General features: G+C 40.1%; 1 protein-coding gene across 2 annotated transcripts in view; it reads left to right on the top strand.

Moving 5' to 3' along the window:
• LOC108041495 (unconventional myosin-VIIa) overlaps nt 1-16,993 on the top strand; it is a 1,185,777-nt gene that overhangs the window by 718,296 nt on the left and 450,488 nt on the right. For both annotated transcript variants that reach the window (XM_044459306.1, XM_044459307.1), the window contains exon 8: nt 673-1,038. In XM_044459306.1, the coding sequence (XP_044315241.1) occupies nt 673-1,038 (366 nt within the window). The remainder of the gene's footprint in view (nt 1-672; nt 1,039-16,993) is intronic.

Raw genomic sequence — 16,993 nt, 5'->3', positions numbered from 1 at the left:
ATACATATAAAGACCAATTCAAGCGCAAGCGCAACCTTCTTCAAAATGCGCGTCTCTGCGACTGAACGACCGAACTCGTGCAATGAGTGCGCGAGCATCAAAATGAGAATAAGAATGAGAGCGCAAAAAACCCGAACGCACACGAAGTGTCCAGAGCCTGCTGCTTAGAGCCTGAGGGCCTGTCGCTACAGACTTTTTGTGTCCATTTTCGTTGTATGAAATTACCAGTCTATTTGTTGTATGGTTAGTGCCAGAACTAAGACGTGATGTGGTAAAAAAAGGGAGACCAGCGAAAAAAGGCAATCTTGATATTTAAAGTATAAGAGCGTTAAAAGCCTATCTCTAAATTTTGTTCAAGAGCTCTATGCTTTTCTAGAAAATTATCAAAATTATCTTGATAAACAAAAATTTCAATCGCTAATGAACCTTAATATTATCTGACATTTACGATCACGCAGAGTTTTTCCGTGTTTTTTAGGATCTATGTTATTCATTTACGTCTTTATATTAGGTTATAGGAAGTTATTGGGATTTATATATTTAAGTTAATTTGTTTTTTTTTTGCATTTTTGATTCGATGGTTTTCTTATACATATTCGAAAAATGAATTTTGGAAGAAACGTTAGTTTTGACTTAACAAATTATCTTATTATCATATTTTTTTATTTCTAGTACGACCAAGAAGATATCATCTTTAATCACGTGGAGTTTACAGACAACTCGCAGTGCTTGGAAATTATAGAAAAACCTCCACGCTGTGTATTCAAGTTATTGACAGAGCAATGCCATATGCCAAAGGGTTCTGATTCAGCTTATTTGAATAATATGCACTCTGAGTTTGAGTTTCATCCAAATTACATAAAAGGTTCTGATCGTCGTCATTGGGAAACCGAATTTGGAATAAAACATTACGCTGGAAGTGTTATTTACACTGTTGATGGATTTGTGAAAAAAAATCGTGATGTTCAACAAGATGTTCTGTTTGATTACATGAGTTTCAGCGAAGATATATTTGTAAAAGATTTATCTAAATTCCAGGTACTTATAAAACTATATATATGTGAAGTAAAACATAAAACATTATTTTTCAATTGAGGTAAAAAAAAATGTGTAAATCAATTGCGGATGAAAGTTTTGGCAGTCCGAAGAATTAATAACCTTGTAGTCATACCTAAAATTGTGATATAGGATAAAGTCAACTCAAGGAATGGATTCTTAAGCCATAGCTAAATATTAATAAAACCCAATTAACACTCAAATTAATTGTCCCAATTACCACAAGTATTAGGAAAAAAATGAAATTCTCAAAAAATTAAAAAAATATATACAAGACGCCAGAGCGATATATAACAATGTCAATATTCCATTCTTCAGTAGCCAACACCATACATCATCGTTGATGAAAAACATGTGACCATGTAGGACTACAAACAACAAAAAAGCCAGATTATCTTATCTTCTATGCCATTTGCTGTATAGTTTAGTACTGTGGGACATGAATGGTTACTTTTTCAATTTTCACGATGTTCATGCAAACGTTACACAAATGTGTCGCTCGAAGCCATTTATTTTGTATTTAAGCGTGGAGTCCCACGGCCCATTACACGCCCAACCGATTGAGGGCCGCAGCCGTGTATCGTCCATCACGATTCGTGAGAAGATAGACGCGAAATAAGAAAATATAAGTAAAAGTCCGGGGAAAAAAGTAAGATTAATTCTGTGCTACTGAAGTCAGTATTAATCGTTTAGGAGCGGCAGAGAGTCAAGATTTGAGATTATAGGAAAAAGTCTATTATAATCAGAACATAATACATGCAAGGCATAGTTAGATCTACAATGATTTAATAATAGGGGAATACAATTTCTAGTTAATCTACTTGGCACCGAAAAGTTTAGACGACTTACCAAGTCGGGACTGTCAATCTCACCATGTATAAGGTTATAAATGAAGACAGTACCAAGCATCGCTCTATGGTTGGCTAGGGAGGGTAAATTAACCAACAGTAGACTACTAGAATAAGAAGGTAACCAAAGATTCAGTTTAGAGCTTAGGCGCCGTAAAGCAACAAGAAGAAATTGTTTTTTTGTATTGATTCAATACGACCAATATGTATTCCGTATTGTGGTCTCCAGACGGGAGACCCATACGCCAGAATCGTACGGACTACCGAAATAAATAAAGTTTTAGTGACATAAGGACCAGCAAATTTTTTGACCACTTTTTTATAAAATCAAGCAATCCTCTGGCTTTATTAATCATGGACGAAATGTGATAAGAAAATTTAAAATTAGGTCCAAAAAAACGCCAAGATCGTTTACAAGAGTTATTCTATCCATAGAGCTGTGTGGTCGTGTAAGTCGCTTATATCGGATTGACCCGATAAAAAGTCATCAACACCATTTTTGAAAGTTATCTAGATCGGATTGTAAGTCTAAATCGCAGGAAATGACTTTATACTGCAGGCATACCTTAACGTCATCTACATAAGTACGCGAGAATGACTTATAATTGAGGGAAGATCGTTAATAAATAATGTAAAAAATAGCGGAGCTCCCTTGTGGGACACCGGAGGTAACACGGAGCATTTTAGAAATTTAATTTTTTAAGCGGACCCTTTGTGACCTGCCATTCAGGTAACTTGAGATCCATATAAAGAGATCAACTGGAAAATCTAACAGGTTATGTTTTTGAACAAAATGAAGGTGATTTACAGAGTCAAATGCTTTACTAAAGTCAGTGTAAATGACGTCTGTTTTAAAACTACCATTGAGCGCTTTATCACAAATGTAGTAAGCTCCAGAAGGTTAGTGATATACGTTTAATAAATCCGCGTTGACCCGGAGAAATGATTAATCTACAAAGGTGCTGCAAATGGGGTGTAATAACTTTTTCAAAAAGCTTAGGAATAACTGAAAACTTAGAGATACCTCTGTAGTTACGGGCTTCTAACTTGTTACCTTTTTTGTAAAGAGGAATAACCAATGATTCCTTCCAAATATTGGCAAATTTGGAAGTTTCTAGATATAAGGTAAACAACTTGTGAAGAGGTTTGCACAGGGGCTTAGCGCAATACCTATGCAAATTACAAATACGTTACCGAATGTATTTAAATTTTAAATTTGGAAGCGAACCCGATGCCTAAAAAAGAGGGTTCGCGGTGTTGGGATTCTTACGGATGTTTAGTCTAAAGTTTGTCTGGCCTTTGGCGGCTAGCTAGGGGTAATTTGTTTACGTCTGTCTCAAGCTTGGCTCGCCGTTTGCGAGGGTGGAAATGTTTATAAGATAAGAACCCGTGAGAACTCAGTAGCAAGCTCTGCCAAAATAAATTGTTTACAATATTAATTAGAATCTTTAATTAAAGTTATAGTTAATTCTCCCCCTCCTAAGATGAATCGTCCCGATTTATTAAAAGTGTGCTGCGAGGGAGGAGATTTTATTGTTAAGTTCAGCAAATGTTATTTCTATATTATTTTCTGGTTCATTAATCTGTAATGGTTTCAATTGTTCTGGGATTGTTTTCGGGTTCTGGGATTTCTATTTCTATTTTAGTTTTGGTGCGTTTTTTTTGAATTTGTTATATTATTTTGTTTAAGATTTTGGGTGATTTGTATATGATTAAGGAGGTAATTATTAATATTAACAATATTAGCTCCAGGGGTATTTTTGTATTTCCGATTTTTAAAAATGGATTTATGATGTTTATGTTATCTAAACTTAATTCGGAATCGTTTGAGAAGATGTAGTCTGTGATCATATAATTATTATATTTATATTGTGTTATGTATTCTAACTTCTTTTGCTTTTCATTAATGTATTTTACGTTATTAATGACGATGCTTTCATTAAATAAAATCAGAAATGCGCCGTTTCATTTTGTCTCGTTAACAATGTTTTCTCCGGTGAGGAGAATGGCGCCGTCATCTAAATTTTCAAAGTTTTTATTTTTTTCCTTAATTTTTGAACAGTTTGCTTTTTTCCCATTTAATAAATTTATGAAACAGGAACTCTCGCTAGAAAGTTTACAATAATTATTGAATATTTCTTTTTTAAAATTTGTTATCTTATAAAATATTCCTTTGCAATACGCTGTCTTTTCGTCTATTATTAATTATACCCGTTACTCGTAGAGTAAAAGGGTAAATTGTATTCGTGCAAAAGTATGTAACAGCTAGAAGGAAGCGTTTCCGACCCTATAAAGTATATATATTCTTGATCAGGATCACTAGCCGAGTCGATCTAGCCATGTCCGTCTGTCCGTCTGTCTGTCCGTCTGTCCGTCTCTCCGTCTGTCCGTCTGTCCGTCTGTCTATCCGTATGAACGCTGAGATCTCGGAAACTATAAAAGCTAGAAGATTGGCATTTTGCATGCAGATTCTAGGAGTTCCTACGCAGCGCAAGTTTGTTTCAAAATGGGGCCACGCCCCCTTTAACGCCCACAATCGCTTAAATACGATTTTAAAAATTTAAATATTTCGGAAAAGTAAAAATGCAGTTTTATTGTGTTTATCAATACCTATCGAAATGTAGAATCGGACCATTCGTTAAAAAGTTATGCGTGATCAAAGTTTCTATCTCCATCTCCCTCGTACTCCCTTTACCTGAGTAACGGGTATCTGATAGTCGGGGCACCCGACTATAGCGTTCTTTCTTGTTTTCCATTATTTTGGGCAATTGCCCTTGATGTATAAAAATTACAAATATTATTAATTATTGGGTATTTTATATATATTATAAGTAAATCTTGGTTTTTTACTATTTTGAATGTTGAAATGTCAAGTAAATCTGTTAGTACAATTGGTTTATTTTCGTGTCTAAAGATTTCTTTTATGTTTTTTTCATTTAAAATTTTTGTATTGAAAACTAAAGTGATAGTATCGATTAAATTTTGAATATCGAGTGTAATTAATTTCAGACGATGTTGTCTTACTTTTGTTTCTTTTTTAAAAATGATTGAGTCAAGGGTTTTGGTGATTAATTGTACTTCTTGAAATATTCGAGAGTTTATTGTAAGTTGTTTGTTATTGTTTTCTGTAAGTTCGTTAATTTTATTTTTTATTCTTATTAAGTCGTCATGGTCGGGTGTACCTGATAGCCACTTCCATACTGTTCCCAATTCGTTAATACCCCTTTTGTTTCTAGATGGTAATAGTTGGGACATGAGGCTATTAATAATGTTTAAATTTTGTGCAATGTCCCATTCTAATTCAGAATTCAGAGTTTTATTACTAATACTATTTTCAATTTGAATTATTTCTCTGTAAAAACTTAAATTAGTAATATGGAATAGGTCCTCGAAGGAGTCGTAAGTCATTACATCGTTTTCGTTTTTAAGTAGTAAATACTCGTTGTTAGAGTAGTCAATAATTTTCGAGTGGCAAAAAGTAATCAAAATAGCGATGACAAATGGGATTTTCATCGTCTGTAAGAGATGAATTATTTAATATTATCTTTATAAATAACTCTTTTTTTATTATTAATTATTACTTTGTTTGGTAAGTTTTCCTGAACGACTTGTTTTTTGAATCTTGGACCTAGTTTGTTTCTTTCTCCGAATCTTTTTTCGAAAACTACTTCTCCTTCGTGAGAATTTTTTTGTAATTTATTTTTATTTTGATGATCTAACATTTTAATTTGACTGGTAAGTCACTATGATTTATTTTATTAAACAAGATGTCGTAAGGTTTTTGGTTTACCACTGAGTGAATTGTCAAATTGTAATTTTTTGCTGCTCTTATAATAATTTTATAATAATCTAGAAGGTGGTACTCGTCTTTAATACAACGAGCTATTTCTGTTAAGGTTGAATGAACTCTTTCAACTTGTCCGTTGGATGGGCTATGTCTAGGGTCTGTATAATGAATTGATATTCCAGAACGTTGTAAAAAGGATTTAAACTGTGCCGATACGAAACTCAGCTCGTTATCTGTCATAATTGTTTTTACTAGTGGAAATGTTTGAAGTAATTCGTATACTTTTGAGTCAATGTTCTTTTTGTTACTAATTTCTTTTACAACGAGGTATTTAGAGATGAATCGATGCAAGTTAAAAACGTTAGATTTTGTGCGTAATAAATATCAATATGTAAATGTTGACCTTCTATTTTTGGAATAGGAGCTTCTCCGATAGGGATTTGTGTTGGATTTCTGTTGTATTTATTTGTATTACAAATAATACCCTTGCAGAGGGTATTATAATTTTGGTCAGAAGTTTGTAACGCAGTGAAGGAGACGTTTTCGACCATATAAAGTATATATATTCTTGATCAGGATCAATAGGGGATGTCGATATAGCCATGTCCGTCTGTCCGTCTGTTTCAATACCGTTTGCGAGATCAGTTTAAAAGCTAGCTATCTGAAACTTTCACACTCGTCCTAAAACATGTGTACGCAGATTAAGTTTGAAAATCGCCCCGATCGGACGTCTATATCCCATAGCTCCCATAGGAATAATCGGATATATCTTGCAAGAATTGATGATATTTCGCGCACTGTAAAAGCTATTGACATGAATCTTTTCAAATCCTATTTTTTTTTTGCATACCTTAATCAGGGTAAAAACGCGTGGCGATCGGAGGTCTATATCCTATAGCTCCCATAGGAACAACAGTAAAATCGGCCCAAATTTGATGTTTTTCAGAATATTTCGCGCCGTGTAAAAGCTATTGCTATAAATTTTTTCAAATCGTATTTTTTTATGCATTCCTTCTACAAGGTAAAAGCGCGTGCTGATCGGACGTCTATATCCTATAGCTCCCATAGGAACAATACGGTGAAATCGGTCAAAATTTCATTTTTTTTAGAATATTTCGCGCAGTGTATAAGCAATTGACATAAATGCAGTGTCCTCTTTTCTATAAAGTTGTAACACTGGCATTAAATTATTGATATTGTTTATTCCATTCAACTTGTAACTTAAATTTAACAAAACTTCTGTAATTATGCAAAAGCGTCCGATCGAGTCGAGATTCTGGCGGCGATTCATTTAGCGAGGAGTTGCCAGACATTATTTTCTGCAGTTGATTACTTCCTTTTCAGTATATTTACAAAGAAGGGAGACAAAGACTAGTAGGTGAGACCGCTCCTGGTAACTCTGGTCTCATCACCAACACTACCGGATCCCACATTCGGCCTTCCTAAGGCTTCATAAATTCTGCAACTGTCTTAGTTCTATATGGCCCTTCTCCTTGTCCTACTCTTTGAACTTCATAACGCCCATGGTTATTGATCTTAACTACTTTATAAGGCCCTAAGTACTTTCCTTTCAACTTCAAGCCTGTTCCGTATTGGGTGCGTTTAATAGCTACTAAATCGTCAACCTTAAACTTAGTTTCTACCTTTCTTTTAGAGTCAAATGCCTTTTTATTTTCTGTTTGAATATCCTGAATATTTTGCCTTGCTTTCCCTCGCAACTTTTCTCTTTCCTCGTCTAGCTCTGAAATCAAACACTCTTCAATCAATTCTTTTAACTCTGCATTGCTTGAAACACGCATATCAAGGCCTGTTAGCAACTTGAACGGAGAAACCTTTGTACTCCTTGGCTCAGTGTTATTAATCGTCTGTTGTACCCTGCCAACTTGCTTATACCAGCACCCTGGATTCTCCTGGCTCAGTTTTGATAACATTGGGACCACTATCTTGTGCATTCGTTCTACCTGTCCGTTACCCCTGGGAACTCCTGTCGCAATTAGCAAATTATGTGTGTGTGTGTGTGTGTACGGCTGGCGGTGCTCAACGCAATGCTAACGGAGAATGATGCACTGACCGATAACTAAGTTCAACGAATATATAAACGTGACGCCTAAAAGCGCGGGAAATGGCGAAAAGCGAGGGAAATTTGAAGAAAATGCGCGGCAGAAAATTTGCCGGGAATTTAATTCTGGAATTATAACTTTTCACAATTCTCAACTTTTACCTTTTTAATTTTTTGCAAGGCTATAATTGGTGTTCACTACGACGAGAAATTTTTTTTTTTTTTAACCAGAATGCCGACAAATATTTATTTGATTTTGGTCCAAAGCGATTCGAAATATGTATATATGTATGGATGTATATATCAGAATTATAATCGTTAGTACATGCAAGTTTTATTTATTTCTTGGTTAGAATGCTCGCTATCTACCGAATTTTTCACACGAATGCACAAAGTTTAAGATGGGCCAAACACACAATTTATGACACGCCACAGATTAACTTTCAACTTTTAGCACTCTATACCTGGTGGGACGATACACATCCGTCGGCAACTTCCCTCTTCGAATCCATCTGACTTCCTTCGTAGACAGCAATTGGCGACAAGCAGCGGCAACAACAACTTCTGGTCCAGTTAACGGGGAACTGCAGCGGTCAGAATTGTCCAGCAGCAGCAACGACGAATTAAAGTATCTAGGCAGGAACTGGCGACAAGCAGCGGCAACAACAACTTCGATTTTTTTTTTTTGGCGACGAAGCGACGAAAAGGAGTTTGCTTAATGAGGTTCATATAACAACTGACTTTAATTTCAATATATAAACGCTTAAGCCTTACTTAACGAAGGGGGCGAGAGACGGGGCGAATATGCGAGAGCGATTAAATCTTTATTGCGCTCCCGCCTTACACTATTCAATAAATTAAAAAACGCAAAGTGCGCGATTAGATTTTAAATTTTATTTTTTATTTTTTCCAATATATTTCGGTTGGACTTCGGCAACCGTCTTCAGGGCAACTATAATTAACATAAAACGAGGACGGAAGCTAACTTCGGCAAGCCGAAGTTTTAATACCCTTGCAGACTTTGACGAAATTGCTAAAAGTGAAAAAGTAGCGAAAGGAATAAGGTATACATAAGTAAACTAGATTTGCATCGTTTCAAGTCAATTGCTTTTATACTGCAAAAATGTCATATACAAATAGAAAAAAAGGGATACTTTCGCAGCCTTTAACAATTAGTCCTATCTCCTTTAAGATATAGACTTCCGAGCGGCAAGCGCTTTTACCCTAATCAAGATATGCGTAAATAAATAAGAATTGGAAAATTTTATGTTAGTAGCTTACACACTGCGCGAAATATTCTGATAATCATCAAATTTGGACCGATTTCACCCTATTCTTCCTATGGGAGCTATAGGATATAGACGTCCGATCGGCACGCGCTTTCACCTTGATCAATGTATGCATAAAAAAATAAGATTTGGAAAGATTCATGTCAATAGCTTGTATACTGCGTGAAATATCTTAAAAATCATTAAATTTTAACCGATTTTACCCTTCCTATGGGAGCTATAGGATATAGACGTCCGATCGTCACGCGCTTTTACTCTGATCAAGGTACGCATAAAAAAATAAGATTTGGAAAGATTTATGTCAATAGCTTTTACACTGCGCGAAATATCTTCCATTCTTGCAAGTTATATCCGATTGTTCCTATGGGAGCTATAGGATATAGACATCCGATCGGGGCGGTTTTCAAACTTGATCTGCGTACCCTTGTTTTAGGACGACAGTGAAAGTTTCAGATCGCTAGCTTTTGAACTGAGCTCGCAAACGGTATTGAAACAGACGGACAGACGGACAGACGGACGGACGGACAGACGGACAGACGGACAGACGGACATGGCTATATCGACTCCCCTATTGATCCTGATCAAGAATATACTTTATAGGGTCGGAAACGTCTCCTTCACTGCGTTACAAACTTCTGACCAAAATTATAATACCCTCTGCAAGGGTATAAACACATAAATAACATAATTTTAGACAAAGAAAAACCAAGTTTTAAAAATTATTACACCCACATAATTTTACACGTCTGCACCGACGGACGTGGAGATTAATACTAGTTGTTATTAAGTAAGTGTAAATGTGACCGCAATTTTCAACGTCTGTTTTGTAGTTCAGTCTTATGCTTGTGGGTGTGTTTGTTATATGTAACATATCTATGGTAAAGCGTTTTTTGTTATGATGTTCTTGTTCCAAAATAGTCGTTGCTTCAAAATTTGGTGAGTGACAACTGGTTTTACAGTGGGTCATAAAAGCTGTTTTTTGTATATTAGCTTGGTGTCTTAATTTGAAGTTTGATCTGTAGTTGTTCTTACATATATACTGTCACATTTTTCATTTGTATCTCCATTGCATGGTATTTTCTGCCTCAATAAATGTTTTATATGCCATCACAACTACAGTTCACTTATCGGGTTTGCACTGTATGACAAAGAGCAGCATCCAACATGCATCCCGTGCATACTCATCCCACATTTATATATTTTCTGCCTCCACATACAGGAACTAACCTACGCACAGTCAATACCAAGCCAAAGGAAATTAAAGCGTGGCAAAATAGCAACATTAAAAATAAAAATAAAATAAAATAAATAACAAATTGCCTTATTAACCGCCGCAGCGGCCGTGTTGTTACTGTTGCTGTTTTTTTCCTTCTCTCTCTCCTGGGTCCCTCACGCCTGCTCTGCGCTGACGACGGCATAACCCAGTGAACATTTCTCCCGAACCAAAGCCAAGGCTTTAATTGCACCGTACCGGCTCAGTTCGAAAATAATTATTTATAATCATAATTATTATTTAATTATAAATATTACCCCCTTGCAGAGGGTATTATAATTTTTGTCAAAAATGTGCAACGCAGTGAAGGAGACATCTCCGACCCTATAAAGTATATATATTCTTGATCAGGATCACCTCCTGAGTTGATATAGCCATGTCCGTCTGTCTGTCCGTCTGTCTGTCCGTCTGTCTGTTTCTACGCGAACTAGTCTCTCAGTTTTAAAGATATCGAATTGAAACTTTGCACACACCCTTCTTTCCTTGGCACGCAGTATATATGTCGGAACGGCCGGGATCGGTTGACTATATCCTATAGCTGCCATATAACTGATTGATCGGAAATACCATAACTTTGGTGTTTGTAAAGTTAGGAAGCTGGGATTTCCTATGGGTTTTAAATTTGGCCAATCAATCCGACCAACCAAATGTCATAAGGATCGGCCGACTATATCCTATAGCTGCCATATAACTGAACGATTGGAAATGCCATAACTTTGGTGTTTTTAAAGTTGGGAAGTTTGGATTTTTTTTGAGTATTAAGAATGCATCATATGAATAATTTTGGAGAATATAATTTACAGAGTATTCTGCAAGGGTATATCACCTTCGGCTCCGCCCGAAGTTAGCTTTCCTTTCTTGTTTATAATTATAATTATTATTTATTGTTGTATTTTTTATTGCGGTTTTCCTGATTTTTTGCGATCGAAGGTATTTTCCAACCCCCAAAAAACAAATAAATACAATTAAATTATTTGGCAAGCAATAACAAAGGTAATAATTAAAATTAAAAAAAAAACAAAAGTTAACAAAGGAAGTATTAAGATAAATAAATACATTTTCATCGATTTCCTAATATTTGTTCCGATTCTTCTTGTTTTTACGGCACTGTGCTTTCTACTCCGCACAAATTAACAGTGTGACCGTTCCGGTTGGGTTTTTTCCATCTCTGGTTGAGGTTTCATACTTAAAAAAAATATTCAAGCGGCATCAAATACAGGAGACGACGAGAAACTGCGGTCGAATCCGTTTGGACAGGTCCCAATCCGCGTCTCCGCGGACGAAGTTTTCGCTGGTGATTACCTGCGTTGGCCCACCTTCAGAGATCTTTTCACCGCGATACACATCCACAACTCGTGTCTTACACCGGTGGAGAAGTTATTTCACTTATTGTCCAAAACAAGTGGCGATGCGCACGCCATTGTTTCCAAAGTCCACTAACCAGCGGAGGGTTTATATCCGCGTGGCGAAGCCTCACCGACCGCTTTGAAAATCGGCGGTTATTAGTCAATAGCCAGTTGAAAAATCCCCTTCAACATTCAGGCAGTACCCCAAGAGTCCGGAGCCGCTCTGCAAGGCACAATCCAAAGTTGCCTGACAGCCTTAGAGATGTCCTCTATTCAAGACGAGACTTGGATATGGTTTTATATGGTTTCTTAAAAGCTTCCCAAAATCATGCTTTCGATGTGGGAGAAATCCATTCACAACAAGGCTGAAATTCCAACACGGAATGAGTTAGACTCGTTCTTGACAGAGCGTCATCGTACTCTGGAGGCTATCGATGACATCAGGCCTAGTAGTTCGGGGCAGTTTCCACCAAGGTCGACACTTGCGAGCGCACCAGCGCGCAGGCTCATTTCATACGAGGCCAGAGTGGCTCCAGCCCCAAGAGGGTGCGATCTCTGCTCCAGGGAGAATCATCCTGTTCGCTTATGTCCGCGCATCCTTGAGACGGATGAGCGACCATTTGCTCAGACTTCATTAAGAAAAAGCAGCTTAGCCTGAACTGTTTTGTACGAGTGCACCTGCAACGGGATTGAACGAGCGCCCATAGCTGCTTCATATGCCACAGCCGTCATCACACACTCCTGCACCACGGTAATCCACTCGCGGCCGCTCCAAGTCCCTCTGCGCCAGCCAGGTCTCAATCCGCGCCTAAATCGGACCCCTGCAATGTGTCCGCCTTCTCCACACGAGTTACCTGCGGCCTTGACGATTAGTTGGATCAGCTGCTTACCAAATTCTGGGAGGTGGAGAAAGTGCCCACACAGATAGTCCCTGATTCTGTCTGTGAACACAATTTTGTTCAAACTACAAGAAGGGACAATCGTGACAAATACGTTTTGACGCTCCCCTTGCGCGATCCCGAGCATAGTGGTTCCGAGCTCGCATCTTCACGATCCAGTGTTCTGGCTCAATTCCTGCGTAACGAGCAGTGCCTAAAAAGGGATCCTCCCTTGAAGGCCCGATATGACGCTGTGATTCAAGAATACCTCGATTTAGGTCACATGGCCGAGGTCTCTTTGACGAGTAGTTCCGTCCACGCCTCTAGCCCTTCCGCAAAAGGGACCAGTCTGAATGATATACTTTATGGGGGCCCGGTCTTACAGTCCGACCTCATGATTCAAATCCTAAAGTGGCGATACTTTAGGTTCGTTTTCAACGCCGACATCGAGAAGATGTATCGGCAAATTTGGGTAGATCCCAAGCATAGTCCCTTCCAGCGTATTCTGTGCCGCAATTCCGATGGGGAAATCCGCGACTTCGAATTGAAGACTGTCACCTTCGGAGTCATTTGGGCCCCGTTCCTAGCGATCCGTGTCCTGCAACTGCTCGCCGACGACGAAGAGTCGAGGTATCCGCAGGCGAGTCGGATTATCCGACAGTATATGTACGCCGACGACGTACTCGCGGGTGCAGACTCAAAAACCGAAGCGCATGCGGCTTTCCGCGAGCTCCAGGGGGCCCTGAGTTCGGCAGGATTCCCACTTAGGAAATGGACATACAAAAATAAGGTGATTTTGGCCAACAACCAGAGTGACCATTTCCTTCGCGCTGATTTCCTTGATTTTTTTGAGATTAAAACTATTTCCCACCCCCCCAAAAAAAAATAAATAAAATTAAATTATTTGGCAAACAATAATAAAGCTAATAATTAAAAAAAGCAAAAAAAAAGCAAAAGTGAACAAAAGGAGTAACAAGATTAAATAAATACATTTGCATCGAGTTCCAAATATTTGTTTCGATTCTTTTTGTTTTTACGGAACTGTGCCTTCTACTCCGCACAAATTAACAGTGTGACCGTTCTATGTGGGTTTTTTCCATCTCTGGTTGCGTATTACGCTCTGTTTTCGTACTAAAAAAACAAAAAAAATTCAAGCGGCGTCAAATACGGCGAATAGCTCCTCCTGTGGCAGCATTCGACTTGGATTTTTCTCGTTCGTTCATTTGCAGCGACGACAAACTCGTTGGCGACGTAGATCGCACCGAGAGCTTAACTGTGAGCATCCTCACGTTCCGAACGAGACGCCCCTTGCTCCGGACAGTCGACAAGAGCTGATCCGCAGAGTTCGAGTCCGAGAATGCCCACTGGAGACGACAAGAAACCGGGGTCGATTCCATCAAGCCGTTTGGACACGACACCGCGGCCGTCTCAATTAACGCCAAAGGCTGTCATTGCCATTCCAAGGGCAAAACGCGACGAGTCCGTCGATGGCTCCAAGATGGCTCAAACTGCGATAGACATCGCCCTCAAAATGTTTATTGCCACATAAGACCGGGTTAGCCAATTTCAAGCGGAGTTCATACTCCGAGCGCCGCTGAACATGAACGACTTTCCCCTGGCATGTGCCAAGTCCATCGGGACCAAATCCGGGCCCTGTGGGAAAAGGTGGAGAAGAGCTATGAAAGTTGTTCCGATAAGTGGTTTCACCTATTGTCCAAACCAAGTGGCGATGAGCCCGCCATTGTTTTCAAAGCCCCACTGACCAATGAAGGGTTGGGTTTATTTCCGCGTGGCGAAGCCTCACCGACCGCTTCGAAAATCGGCGGTTATTAGTCAATAGCCAGTTGAAAAATCCTCTTCAATAATCAGGCAGTACCCCAAGAGTCCAGAGCCGCTCTGAAAGAGCCGCAAGTCGGGACTAGGGATTGTCTCCTGGTGTATATGGTTTCATTAAAGCTTCCCAAAATCACGATTTCGATGTGGAAGCAATCCATTCACAACAAGGCCGAAATTCCAACACGGAATGAGTTAGACTCGTTCTTGACAGAGCGTCATCGTACTCTGGAGGCTATCGACCTAACAGTTCGGCTATCGACCTAACTATCAGGCCTAACAGTTCGGGGCAGTTTCCGCCAAGGTCGACACTGGCGAGCGCACCAGCGCGCAGGCTCAATTCATACGAGGCCAAAGTGGCTCCAGCCCCAAGAGGGGCTGCTCCAGGGAGAATCATCCTGTTCGCTTATGTCCGCGCTTCCTTGATATGGATGTAAATGGTCGCTTCGACTAAATTAAGAGCCTGCCAGGTCCCGACCCGCGCCTACTACAAGAGACACGGGTGCCTCAGAGAATCACTCTGATGTACAAGTATGCTCCCCTTTCGGCTCAAGAGTCGTCCTACTGGGCACAGTCCTCATTAACATTTGCCATCTATTGTGCAATTTCTAGGCGCGAGCCTTGATCGACTCTGGTTCCGAGGCAACCTTTATTACGGAGAGGCTTTTCAACATCGCCAAAACCGAAGCGCAAGTGGCTATCCGCGAGGTCCAGGGAGCCCTGGGCTCGGCAGGGCCCCCTGGATCCTTGAAATCGACGCAGAGAGCACGGTTAAAACGCTCGGCGTGCGGTGGAAGGCGACGTCATCGTTCACGAAGCGTCAAGTTCTATCCCAAATTGCCAAACTATTTGATTCATCGGGCTCCAGAATCTAGGATGGGACGATGCCCTCACTCAAAATTTTTGACAAAGATGGGTTGACTTCCTAAAAAAAATACTCCGCTCTCGACCAGATGGGTCGCTTTCCGACCACATTTGAAAACCCAGCATCATGAGTTCTGCGACGCCTCCCAGAAGGCGTACGGCGCAGCCATTTACGTCCCAGTTGAGGCTGGGCCCACGGTATTGGTGAACTTGCTAACGGCAAAGACGCGGGTGGCCCCAGTAAAAACGGTGTCGCTTCCGCGGCTCGAGTTGTGGGGAGCCTTGTTATTGTCCGAAATGGCCTGCAATGTTGGACGGGCTGCACTGTTGGACGGGTTTGACGATTGTTCTCGCCTGGTTGCATAAGCCGGGGTGCCATTAGGCAACGTTCGTGAAAAATCGGGTGACCAAGATCACCCAGTTCACCGAGGTGGAGAAATGGGCACATGTCCGCTCCGAGCATAACCCGGCAGATCTCGCTAGCCGGGCTGTAGCGCTTCAAGACCTCGCGGACAGCCAACTTGTGAAATTGCGTCTCCTCATTTCCGTCACGCAGCGCAAGCACTTCCTCCTTGAGATTGGCTGCTTAAGCCAAAAACGGCCAGTGCCAGCATCCAGCCTTGTCCAAAACCTGAACCCGTTCCTTGATTCCCAAGGTTTCATGAGAGCATGCGGCCGGGTCACGGCCTACAAACTTCTCCAGTATGATGAACGGCATGCTGTTATCCATAAGCGGAATAAGTTGCGACCTGTACAAGAAATCTCCGTGCCGGGGACATAGTTTTTAGTTTCAACCCGCAGTTCCAATTCGTAGTTCCTAAAAGTACTGATCCAAATTTTTCATTGTCCTAATCAGATCTCACTCGATGTCTCCACGTTCAAGCAGCGCCATCGCTTTGGAAAACAGACGTTCTCTAGGTATGCAATCCTACTGTTGCCGAGTCTGCAGCGGGATCCATCCGCTTCCTTCTTCTGAGTGCCGAGAAGAGACTCCGGGCTGTCCTTGCCAACCGGTACTGCCCCCGCTGTTGCCCCACGAGCACTCCAACGGAGCGTGTCGACGAGGTGATCGCTGCAAAACGTGCGGCTAGGATCACCACATGCTCCTACATCTCCACGAACCGCCGATGTCTTCAAGCCTCGTCTTTGACTTTCAAAGTGAACGGTCGTGTTTTTTTTCTGCGCTTCGAATTTTGCATTTTGTTTTCGTTTATTCCCATCGGTGGGTTTTATCAAAACAATTCTAATTCGCTTCCGGTTTATTTAAACATAAATTTAAACTCCGTTCGCTTCGCGAGCGCACTTTGTATTTAATACTAATTAATTGTTTTAGTTTTTCGTAATTCTTATCTGTGTTTTCTTTTCCTTTATCCCCGCCGTTTCCCTTTTGTGCATGCACCTTAACTTATTTACGCTCCCGCTCTCTTGCTCTCTTTGCTTTTGAAAGTTCTAAGCGTGCAGTTTCTGCGCTCTTGCGGTACTTATAACTGCTCGCTTATAAATTTCAATTTCGCTTTCTTGGTACAGTGGTAAATAAATAAAATGAATAATACAAATTTGATCTGCTTCTGCAAAAAATGCAGCCTCGTAATCAGGGCTGACCAGTCTAATATGACTTGCTGGCTGTGTGAAAATATGGTGCACACCAAGTGCGCTGGTTTTACTTGGCCCAATTTGCAGTTTTGTTGTGACGCTTGTGTCGAGGTTGCGAACGAGATGAAATCGTTCATGCGCCAAACTAAAGGCGGCCTGATGGGACT

The sequence above is a fragment of the Drosophila rhopaloa genome, unplaced genomic scaffold (assembly GCF_018152115.1).
Source record: "Drosophila rhopaloa isolate 14029-0021.01 unplaced genomic scaffold, ASM1815211v1 contig_190, whole genome shotgun sequence".
NCBI classification, from domain to species: domain Eukaryota; kingdom Metazoa; phylum Arthropoda; class Insecta; order Diptera; family Drosophilidae; genus Drosophila; species Drosophila rhopaloa.
Note: the sequence above shows the minus strand (reverse complement) of the source record. Positions and strands in the feature narration are given on the sequence as shown.